The 12,016-nt window shown below is 45.0% G+C and overlaps 1 protein-coding gene across 1 annotated transcript; it reads left to right on the top strand.

Moving 5' to 3' along the window:
- Positions 1–646: 646 nt before the first annotated feature.
- On the top strand, positions 647–8,978 carry LOC123140508 (dolichyl-diphosphooligosaccharide--protein glycosyltransferase subunit STT3A). Its single transcript, XM_044559922.1, has 23 exons — positions 647–907; positions 1,018–1,080; positions 1,356–1,411; positions 1,521–1,592; positions 1,666–1,771; positions 1,854–1,904; positions 2,424–2,519; positions 2,602–2,661; positions 2,729–2,842; positions 2,981–3,067; positions 3,830–3,933; positions 4,070–4,165; positions 4,478–4,598; positions 4,679–4,759; positions 4,847–4,978; positions 5,078–5,326; positions 5,406–5,549; positions 5,622–5,808; positions 5,898–5,995; positions 8,197–8,276; positions 8,354–8,441; positions 8,531–8,620; positions 8,709–8,978. Exons 1-23 carry the CDS (start codon positions 773–775, stop codon positions 8,763–8,765), a joined length of 2,367 nt encoding a protein of 788 aa, XP_044415857.1. The 5' UTR covers positions 647–772; the 3' UTR covers positions 8,766–8,978.
- Positions 8,979–12,016: the final 3,038 nt, after the last annotated feature.

The following is a 12,016-nucleotide window of genomic DNA, read 5'->3' as shown; positions in this document are numbered from 1 at the left end:
TCTGACACCTCCGACGTCGACGATGACCACGACTCCTCGTCGGACGACTCGCCACCAGCCGCCGACGCCTACAGCTACGCCAGCGATCGGAAGGGAAAAGGGCGACGAGGAAGTGGTGAATCTCCGCCATCTCCATCTTCATTTCAAGTTCTTAGTAATGTAGTTTAAACTTGTCCGTCGTTTATGTGAATTATGTGAAATTTGACGATCTTTTGGACATCCATCGGTGATCTTTTGGTGATCGAAACATGCATTTTTCTGTCCAATTCTATGTTTTTGTGATGATCTACGTTGTTTTTATCTACGTTGCATACTACTACCTCTGTGCCGAAATATTGGGGAACTTGTAATAGTTTCTTCCAACTACAAGTATTTCGGTATTGTGAGAGTAGTATGGATACGAGGGATCGGATATGAGATAGTAGTATGGATACAAAAGATCGAATATAAGATACGCGGATGTGAACAATAGGATTTGAGGAGTGCCCCGTCAGTTCCTGCGGACGCGACCGGCGCGCCCGCGGGCGTGGGCCTAGATTTGCAGGTCGCAACTGTACATGCTCTAAACAAGGAGGAGGAACCTCTTGCTACGAAAACCACTATCTCCAGGGTGCTGTGCAGAAAAGCGCGATAAATCCCAGACACTGGGCTCCAGTGCACCTCGCGATCGGGGGAGGTCTTCGTCTCCGCCTGGGAACGCTACAGAGATTTCCCCGTCCCCCTCCTTCCCCTCTCTGCCCCCCCTCACGCACCCAGCCGCGACTCGGCCGCAATGGCGGAGCCCGTGGCCAACGCGGCGGCGCCCGCCCCCGCGCCCGGCCGCCTCCGCAACGCCTTCGGAGGCGTGCTCTGCGCCTTCACCCTCATCCTCATCGGCGTCCTCGCCTTCTCGATCCGCCTCTTCTCCGTAAGATCTGATCCGCCCCCCGCCCCCGTGCCTCCAGATCCGGTCCCGTTTCGGGACAGCGCTTCCGGAATTGCGTTTCTCTTACGCGTCTCGTCGTTTCGGTGCCGCAGGTGATCAAGTACGAGAGCGTGATCCACGAGTTCGACCCCTACTTCAACTTCCGCGTCACCCAGGTTCGATCGCCCGGTTCCATTTTATCGGGTTCTGTTCTAGAGCGCGCGGAATTGAGTTCTCAGCTCTTAAGGGACTGCAATGTTTCGTTGTGACTTTGTGAATCTGGGCGGAGGGTTCTGGGTTTTGGAAATTGACCGCTGTCTGGTAGATTTCGTTTGCTATGGATGATTAGTGGGAGTATAGGGCAAGCAGTTGGTTACGGTAGGAACATGAGAAGGCTGGCTTGATGCAGTTATGCATTTTATCTGTTCTAAATTACCCCTTGCTTGTGCAGTTTTTGTCGAAGAATGGAATCTACGAGTTCTGGAACTGGTTTGATGATAGGACATGGTAAGAGCCTCGCAGGCAGCTGAGTCATTTAGTACTGTGAGAGTCACTTGTAAAGCGGAACACTTGGTACAGATACATGTCTGAATTCTCTTGTGCGCTTCTGTTTCAGGTATCCCCTTGGTCGTGTGATCGGTGGCACTGTGTATCCTGGGTTGACTTTGACAGCTGGAAGCATTTGGTGGTATGTTTCTGTAGGAGTACACTTTCCTTCCAGTTAGTGAAAATGTGCCTGAAATGTTTTATTGGTCTACTAGGTTGGTAAACGCTCTGAACATCCCATTGTCGGTGGAGACTGTCTGCGTGTTCACTGCTCCAATTTTCTCAGCAATCGCTTCCTGGGCTACTTACCTCTTGACAAAGGTTGTTTTTTCACAGAAGCATGCATTCTCACAGTAGCCACTCATCTGGTAATTCTGTTCTCATTAATGTTGCTTTTCTATAGGAGGCAAAGGGCACTGGAGCTGGATTGATGGCAGCAGCCATTTTGGCAATGGTAAACTTCCCTTGATTTATAGATGTTTTCATTTTCTTATGCCATGGTCTACAACTACTTTTGGATGAAGCTAGGGACTCCATTAGGTACCTTTAGCTTTACCTATCTTTGGGTGGGAACATAAAAGTTTGAATTGAGGAACAATTCGCCATACGATTTGTGCTTACTGATTTTTGTTAGGCCGAACCAGTATTTCTAGAATAGTTGGAAGTAACTGAATGTCTGAAACTGTATGACACTTGGAAATCTTGATATAATATGACGTCATTGCCACTATTGAGGACCCTGGCTGATGACCTCAATTATCTGGAGTTCACAACCCATATAACTCTATCAGGATCTGATTTTTGCACTGCCCCCCGCATGCACACACACACACACACAGACCCCAATGTACGACAGGTTTAGACAAAAGCAAGACGTCCAATTTATTGCTGTTTCTTAGAATGCTGCATTACCTTTGTGTGTTATCTTATGTATCATTATTCATTAATCAGACTGCTCTTAACATTGTTACAGGTCCCTTCGTACATCTCAAGATCAGTTGCTGGCAGCTATGATAATGAAGCTGTAGCAATATTTGCCTTGATATTCACATTTTATCTGTATGTAAAGGTAATGGTACATCTGATGCTTCTTCATTTGGCTCCATTTTTACATAGCATTATGTACTGACTTATTTATGAATAATATACAGACACTGAACACAGGATCACTCTTTTATGCAACGCTCAATGCTCTCTCATATTTCTACATGGTAAGCTTGTTGGTTTTGATCTATGGTTTTCAAATGAATATTATAATCATGCACTAGCTTTTTCCAGGTCTGTTCTTGGGGAGGCTACACATTCATCATAAACCTTATTCCGATGCATGTGCTGTTGTGCATTGTAACCGGTCGTTATTCTTCGCGACTGTACATTGCATATGCTCCCCTTGTAAGTGCATACATTTATGCTGCCGTTTCTTGAGTTTTAACACAAAAAATGAAAATACATCAATTGAACATGTCAGTACTCACTAGTACCATTTGTCTGGGAAATGATCTTATATGCGATTAATTATTCCGTTTGCAGGTTATACTGGGAACACTTCTGGCAGCTTTGGTACCTGTCGTTGGTTTTAATGCTGTATTGACATCTGAGCACTTTGCATCATTTCTGGTACTACATTCACGTTCTTATGCACTCCTTCTCTTCCTCTTGTGTTTCTCTGTTCAGTAAAATATTATTGAATCAATTGACTCTTACAATTTTCTTAAAACCGGTCTTTGTAAGATGAAGGTTTCTTGAATTGTTGAATTCTAGATGTGTTGCAAAACATAAACATCAGTTTCAGTTACGAAATGTGTTTATGGATGTTGCTTCCTTTGGTCCAAATGCAAACACACGTTTACCTTTCTTCAGTTCATCTATAAAATGCACACAATACAAGGATATATCAAGTTATGCTACTTCTTCTAAGTTAATTAAGTCACCTCTTGATTAGATGAGCAGTCCCAAAATACTGCAAATCTATGACACAACAAGCCACTTTTGCATAATTCTGAGGCGTAGCAACCACAGTTTTCCTGGAAATTGACCACAGTGGCCAGCTGAGGTCCTGTAACTCTTTCACCTTCACCCCCATGGTCCCAGTAAAGTTATCCATCAGTGGCAATAGGGAGGCCCGACATAATGGTCTCCATTTTTCTCGATATCTATGTGCAATGAATACGTACAATATTTCTGCAACTGCATTATGCATACAAACTAAGGAGGTGCTGAATCGAAAGAAGTGTAACAACGCGAGATCATGCTAGCCTATTGAAAGAGATTGTCTAACCACTCAACCCCTCTCTGAACTTCACAAATACTGAATAGAAGTGAAGAAAATTCAATGACTGCACTCTTCATTTCATTGATAACGGTGTACTTGAATTGCAGGTGTTTATAATCCTTCATGTGGTTGCTTTTGTGTATTACATCAAAGGACTTCTGACTCCCAGGCTGTTCAAAATGGCTATGACTCTTGTTATAACTGTTGGCCTGTAAGTCTCTGACCTTATCTATCAGCTTGACGACATGAGGAACTATCAAATAATATCCCGCAAATATAAACGTTTGTTTTTGTTGAATTGGTGTCTTCTCATTCACCTTATGTTAATAGAGAATTCCTTCCTGCAGGGCTGTTTGTTTTGCAGTGGTAGCTATACTCGTAGCGTTGGTGGCATCTAGCCCAACAAAAGGCTGGAGTGGGCGCAGTTTGAGTCTACTGGACCCGTAAGTTCTCATGGATCTTATCAAATATACTTATCTTGTGGTTTCAGTTAAGAAACTGGGTCAGGAAACTGAGAAGCATGATATAATTCTTAGTTTTGCCCAGCTGTATACTTGGGTTTTGGAGTCGCCAACGAAATGTACTTTTGATGCTCATTCATTTAGGCCAAGAAATGCAGTTTCTTTCACCAATTAGTACTTGCTTTCGATCTCTTTGATTGTACTTTCTTCTGTTCATACTGTCCTGATAGAGTGCATTTGCTCTGTTTCTTTTTTGTACTAAAAGCTGCACCATTGTTTTTACCTTTTTGACAGAACCTATGCAAGCAAGTATATTCCCATCATTGCCAGTGTCAGTGAACATCAACCCCCTACCTGGCCCTCTTATTTTATGGATATCAATGTTTTGGCCTTCTTGGTTCCTGCTGGAATAATTGTAAGCAATACACCATTTGAATTGTGGGTGAATTAGCATCAATCTTTATTCTAACTAATTCATTTTTTAACATGATTCAGTCATGCTTCTTGCCTTTGTCCGATGCAAGTTCATTCATGGTCTTGTACTTGGTCACTGCGGTATATTTTTCTGGAGTGATGGTAAGTATATGTTGTACAGATATTATGTAGTCTTATGTTTTTTTTATATATCTACTATGTATTAACATCATGTTCACTGTCTGTTAGGTTCGGCTTATGCTTGTCCTTGCTCCTGCTGCGTGCATTCTATCCGGAATTGCTCTTTCCTCAGCCTTCGATGTCCTCACACGATCTATGAAATTTCAGCTATCAAAACTATTTGATGATGGCCCTGCTATTGTACGGTTGTTTCATCTCTATCTTTTGCACTGTCTGAATTGAATCACTAAATGCCTTGTTGAACAAGTTATTGAATACTTCTTTCTCCTGAAACTAAAGTCAGGGAATGGTAGCCCAAATGGTTCTAGTGCTAGCACGGTCAATACAAGTTCATCCAAAAATGAGAAGACTGAAAAATCTGAAGCAGCTCCAAAGGAAAAACCATCAAAGAAGAACAGGAGGAAGGACAAAGAAGTGACAGAAAGTGTTTCTGTGAAGCCTAAAAAGGAAAAGAGACTTTCGGTACTGCCTTTGGAAGCATCTATTGTGTGCACTCTTTTACTGATCGCGTTAGGTGGTTTCTATGTGGTAAGTTCACTGCCCTTAGTCTTGCCAGAAAGAATGTCTCTATACATAGAGGGATACATTAAGAATGCCACCTTTGCAGGTCCATTGTGTTTGGGCTGCAGCTGAAGCGTACTCTGCACCTTCAATTGTGTTGACATCTCGTTCACGCGAGGGATTGCATGTATTTGATGATTTCCGTGAAGCTTATGCATGGCTTAGCCATAACACAGATGTGGATGACAAGGTATGATCCCCCCATGCCTTTTATTATTATGTGAACTGTCTTCTGTTCTTACAATATGATGCTCTGTTGCAGGTTGCATCCTGGTGGGACTATGGTTATCAAACAACTGCTATGGCTAACAGGACTGTGATTGTAGACAACAATACCTGGAACAACACTCACATAGCAACAGTTGGTACAGCAATGTCATCCCCAGAAAAGGCAGCATGGGAGATCTTTGATTCTTTAGATGTTAAATATGTGCTTGTTGTGTTTGGAGGTCGGTGCTTTATGGACTTGAGAAAAAGAAATGACTGGCCTGAAACCAGCAAATCACAGATCTCTCAACATTTGAAGTTTCTTTTGCAGGTCTGGTTGGCTACCCTAGTGATGATATTAACAAGTTCCTTTGGATGGTTCGCATAGGAGGTGGTGAATTCCCTCACATCAAGGAGCCAGATTATCTTGTGAGTACTGGATTCCTTTCTTAGATGGTGCCCTCCACGTATTTTTGTTAGCACTAGGTAATTGCCCGTGCGTTGCAACGGGAGAACAATAGTCATTTATGCATTGGTGATATATTTAGGTCATGCTTTCAGAAATAAATCAACCAAGAACTCTTTACCCTCCTATTGGTATAGTATAAAACATGTGCAATACATGTATTAGTTGATGAAATAGACATATATAGATTGTATATAGTTAAATCCACATGCATTGCTATGGAGAAAAAAATATGATCACTGAAATGCAACTTTCTCATTTCCTAATTAATCAGGGGCACCTTGTTCCACCATCAAGTATCTTTTCACTCAAGAACCAACAAAACCTAGTTTAGTGTGAAAATCAAATGGAATCAAAGTACTAATAAAATAGTCCTTCATATCTACTTTCTTATGCATTGTCGATGGACAGATTATGATAAAAAACAGCATTATTCAATTCCTTGCGCATATCTAAGTCAAAAGATGAAACCACGGCAATTAGCTAATTCAAGGGCGAAGAAGATACATAATTTAGTTCATAGCATATCTGCATGAAAAGAATACTCATGGTTAAACTGAATAAAACATTGAATCGCTGCTTCTGCAGTTGTGTCCCCTGTGATATTTTCTCTTACCAAAAAAACATTAAATAGCAACTTTCCAGGAAAGTCTACGTAGGGACACAATTCGCTCTCCAAGGTCACCGCTGATCAAAGTATATTCCAACGGCTTCCTTTCATCTTCACACAACTCATCAACTTCATCTCCATAGCTTACAAAAAGAATGAGCTTACCAATATTCTGACTTTGGTCTATAGTACATTTAGAATAGTTATTAAAAGAACATTTAGAATAGTTATTTTTAAACTAAAAAAATAGAGATGTGGTGTGTGACGTGATTTGTGACTAACAGGCATTCAAAAGTATTTTTGGATGCTCAAGGCAGCATGAAATGTTCAGCAAACAACTTATGAAAAGAACAAGAACTTGCTAAACTACAATGGTACTAACAAAATATGCATATAATAGATATGGGCCCGCCCTGATTACTGACATAAGTGCAGCACATCTCTCCCCTTGCAATCACTACAAACAAATGGCACAAATTAGGATTGCGCTATTACTGTACAAGATCACCTGTGAACATAAATCACGAATATAGTTTATCACCTGTGAACTTGCTCTTGCGCGGCCAAGATAGCGTGTTACCTACGCGTACGCGCACAGGTATGTGAAGCTCACCCTCCGACCAGTCGCAAATCAGCCGGCTGTGTTGTCGCCGATGGCCGAGCTCTGCTTCAGATACAACACACGAGCTCTCTCCACACAGAAGTATTCTGATTGGGAAAAATAGCAGCATGTTCATGTTGTTTCCCATATAACAAGAATTAGATTGAATTAGTTAAACAGACAGCTCACGCCTTTCCGAATCAACGAAGAAGATTGCATTGCGGGTAACGAAGTGCTCATGGAACCAGCCGCACATTGGACATGGATGCTCACCTTGGCCTATAGAAAATAGCCTCTACCAGCGGCGGTTGGGACAAGGCAGGGCTATTTTGTTCCGACGAGATTCCGTGCAACCGCGGCTGGATCGTAGGAGGTCGTCCTCGTTGGCATCGGATGACACAGGGGTATGGGGAGGAGGGGGGCGGGGAGGTGGGCATCTTCACCTTGGCGTATGTAGAATAGGCAGCGGCTGGGACGAGGCCGAGACCGGATTCATCCCAGCGAGATTTCAGGCGACCGTGGCTCGATCGTAGGATGGTCGTCCAGTCGTCCTCCTTGGCAGATCACGCAGTGGCAGGGGAGGACGGAGGAGGTGGGCGATGTCTCAGGTGGCGGCGGGCGAGGGTAGCGCTAGCCTTTTTTTTTGAGTGGGTGCGAGGGTAGCGCTAGCCGCTAGGGCATTCTCGCGTTGCACGGGAGCTGGGGAAAGGTTGGGCCAGGATGGGGGAGAAAACTGGGCTGCGCTCGTTGTTTCGTGTTTATTTAAGGAAAATAAGCGCTCGCGAGGGAAGGGGTGTCGATGAAGGACGAAGCGGGGTTCGACGTAAGGGGGGAGACGGAACATTACGTAATTTTTAGGTAGTAGAGATAAGGAGTAAAAGAATAGTTAAACATATGTGACTTTGCATATTTCATGTTTTTTCTGATATTTTTGTGTCCTATATATTTGGTAGAGAGATGGCCAGTACCGTGTTGATGCTCAAGCAACTCCAACTATGTTGAATTGCCTCATGTACAAGCTTTGCTATTACAGGTATGTCGCATAGAATTCAATAGGAGAAATTCAGTTGGCTTCACCTTTTGACATTTGTTTCCCTTTGTTCCCCTCAGGTTTGTTGAGACTGATGGCAAAGGCTTTGATAGAGTAAGAGGATATGAAATAGGAAAGAAGCATTTCAAGCTAACACATTTTGAGGAGGTATTGTGATATTATTCTCCTTCCCATCAGCTAAAGTTGATTTTGTCTGTTTTCTGATTTGTGCTTACCTATCATGGTGATAAATGTAGGTTTTCACAACCCACCACTGGATGGTGCGCATTTATAAACTGAAACCTCAAAAGAACAGGATTCGGGGCAAGTTGAAGAAGTCGAAATCCGTAAGTCTGCCAGCGTACTAATTTTAACACCTATGCTTTCTTTCTTAGCCCACCCTAAACATGCTTCATGATTTTGTTTGACCCGCAGAGTTCCAAAACTAGTTCGACGCTTGCAGCGGGTCGAAAGAAGAACCCATGGCAATGAAGAGAAACCGTGTTCCATTTACTTGAGGCTTGATATTGTAGCTCAACTGCACCAAGCTCGAAAGAACTAGAATACTACAGAACTAGATTAGAGATATCTGCATTGTTGTGCTCGTATTTGACCCCCGAATGTGTTCTTTCTGGAACCTGCCGAAGTGCTGATAGAATTTTTGATAGACGAGTTATGTTTTTCTCTCCCTTTGTTGGGACACTACCTTTCGTGTCAACTTCCACCCCAGTTGTTAGGATTGTCATATGTAGAATGGTGTCTGCATGGCACATGCCTGTGGCAAGTAGTTTTTCCGTACACAAAATCTGGAAACTGGATGGCTGTTAATGCTTTCTAGGGAGGAGCAGTAGAAGCCCTAAATCAGCCTCAAGTAGAACAAAAACAATTCAGATTGGATGCAGAACGAAAGACAAATTTCTTATTTATTGAGAATTCTGGAGAGCTTTATTGAGGAATATTGTTCATCGGATTGAAGCAATCTATGATGGAGACAAGAACCGAACATGTCTACCAAAATCGTAGGTCCTAGTAGGCTAAGTATCCTTAAGAGCATGGGAAAGGGAGTGCGAACGCAGTTGAGGGCTTGACACGGTGATGTTTACCTGAGGTTTGGGTGATTGGGAGATGTTCGGACACAAAGTTCTAAAACCACAAAAATTTCCCTAGCGTCTCCCACAAAGATCCTTCAAAGTTATTGCCCATCTATTACTCATCATGACTGATACCATGAAGGTCAAAGCTTCAGGTCAAAGCTTCACCCGGGGTTGATCGAACATGAAGACAGCCATCGCCGGGCTTGTACAAACTCTTGATTCCTTCACACCTTGAGGGCTCTCAAGTGATTGCTAATCATCATCTAGGAGTCACACACTCTTCAAGAACTCTTCAAGAGTAGCAAGCAAATCAAAGTCACTTTGGATGGACTAAAAAAAATCTTCATTCAATTATGTCAAGAACCCATAGGATCTCTCCTACACACAAAGATGGACTTGAAGCAAAGAGACGGATTGCTAGGAAAGGGTTCAAGAAAGGGAGGAGCTTGGCCTTAAAACTTACAAAGTTCTCTGAAATATGTGTCTAAGTCTCTCCAAACGTGCACCCAACCAAAGGTGTGTGTGTGTGTGTGTGTGTGTGTGTGTGTGTGTGTCGGGGGGGGGGGGGGGGTCTATTTACAGACAGAAAAAGCTCAAAGTTACTTTGAAACATAACTAGCCTAGAAGTGAACATGAAAGAAAAACTACTACCACACACTTTTTGAATGGCCAGAGAGAAATAACATTTCCGGATGTGTGCGACACTTCGAGGTATTGGGTTTTCCAGAAAGCCTCTTAGAAATCTAATACCCGATGGTACTAGGAACAAAAAGCTTGGAGGTACCAGACATATATGTAGTTTATTTCTGACTCATGGAAAGTTTCGGGGTCAACAAAGCATGTCTCAGGGGGAATATGCGTGAGCTTGAAGGTACCAAATAGGATTTTGTCGGGAGTATCGGACCTATAATATGATAGAGAGCCGAAGCAAATGGAGAGGGCTTGGATGTATTGGAGCTAACAGAGATGGTCTCAGTGGAAACATAGCACGACAACGACGAAGAAAAGTTCTGGGCAGTTTTGAAGTGAACCGGGGAACTAGTTTGCTAAGCAAAAACTCTCATTCCTCATTGGCTCATAGTACCGGGTTGAGAATACTCAAAAGTACCAGGGAAGTGAGAAAGTGGATGAATGAAGTGGAGGGAGTGGAAAACTTAGGAATATGACTGGTGATCTTGATGTGGAGTTCAACCCTAGTTATTTTGCTTGTTCCCTGATAGTTCTTAAACTAAATGTGAATCTTGGATAAACTAAAAGCACAAATTGCACAACAGGAGCTCAAGGGGCTAACCACCAGTTATCAACAAAAGGTAAGGGTCACCAATGACATTTTCACCCATCAATAAGGACTAAATGCCAAAATAAATCATAAGCCATTAATTGCCCAAACTTAATAGGGACCGAAGATGCACTTTCAAATCTACACAAATCTCATCAAATCTGGACCATCTATGTAATCAATTGTGCTTAACACTTTATATCCAGAAATAAGAGAAGGATGGATGTATAAGCCTCCTCAGCGATCGCGATTCTGGACCGTTGGATGCGTTTTCGTCCGTCCGATCGAGATCTGGAGAAGCCTGGGCCGTTGGATCTGGGATTGACACTGCTGGAATGAATAGTAATGGCAACAGAATGTAAATACCATGCCCCCACCAGGGCATTTTGGTCATTTCGCGTGGTGGGGGTATAAAAGGGTCGGCCGCTCCTGTGACGTAGACCTAGCCGTCGCCTCCTCCCGCACTCGCTTGTCCCTCCCCCTCCTCCTCTGCGCCTCCTCCCCCGAACCCTAACCCTAGCAGCCCCCCACGCCGCCGCCATCTCCTTCGCCCGCCGGACACCCGCCGTCCACTTCCCCATCATCGTCACCGTCATCCACCACCACCGCCACCGCGCCCCCACCCCCTCCCCATCCCCATCCCCGCGGGCCCTGACCTTCTCTCCCGTGGCCAGTGGGGAGCCCCTTGGGGGGTCGATTCCTCCGAGCCGGCCGCTGACCTAGCCGTCGCCCCTCTTCCCCCGCCTCCCCTCTCCCCCTCCCCCTATCCAAACCCTAGGCCCATGCTCGCTGGCCGCCGCCGCCACCGCCGCTCGCCCAGGCCATCCCGCCTCCTCCCTCCCGCACTCGCGCCTCCCCAGCGCCCAGCTCCTCCCATGTCGCCTCCTCCCATTCCCTAACCCTGCTCCCCGCGCCAGCGTCGTCTCCTTCGCCCAGTTCACCGGATCACCATCGTTGTCCTCGCGCCCACACGGGAGGTGCTCCGCCTCTTCCTCCCATCCGGCCAGATCCGCGACACACGGCCTCCCGCACTCGCTCGCAGCCCTCAGCCGTGGTTAGGGTTTCAGGCTGGGCATCACCTTCGTCGCCGGAGTGGCTCCGATGGACTCCGGCGACTCCTCTCCATCTCCTCCCTCGCCCCAATGAGCGGTTCGGCTTCCCGCTAGCCACCGGGTGCAGCCTTGCAGGGCGCATCGGGCTGGGCCTCCTCTTCTCCACCCCCTTTGGTGCTCCTCAGTCGGTGTTCCTGGTGAGTACCAGTCCCTTCTACCCCGCCGCCGGTACCTACTCCTCGCGATATCCCGACCATGGTGAGCTCCACCGTCCTCCCCTCCCACCCCTGCATGTTTTATTTGTGCGCCACTGCCATG

The sequence above is a fragment of the Triticum aestivum genome, chromosome 1B (assembly GCF_018294505.1).
Source record: "Triticum aestivum cultivar Chinese Spring chromosome 1B, IWGSC CS RefSeq v2.1, whole genome shotgun sequence".
NCBI classification, from domain to species: Eukaryota; Viridiplantae; Streptophyta; class Magnoliopsida; order Poales; family Poaceae; genus Triticum; species Triticum aestivum.
This window is presented reverse-complemented; position numbering and strand designations above follow the sequence as displayed.

What these genes read in the sequence shown, in the direction of transcription:
- LOC123140508 (XM_044559922.1), top strand. Translation starts at nt 773, where the DNA reads ATGGCGGAGCCCGTGGCCAACGCGGCGGCGCCCGCCCCCGCGCCCGGC. An exon ending in CATTTTATCTGTATGTAAAG is followed by an intron (nt 2,520 to 2,601) that starts GTAATGGTACAT and finishes AATAATATACAG; the next exon opens with ACACTGAACACAGGATCACT. An exon ending in CGTTAGGTGGTTTCTATGTG is followed by an intron (nt 5,327 to 5,405) that starts GTAAGTTCACTG and finishes CCACCTTTGCAG; the next exon opens with GTCCATTGTGTTTGGGCTGC.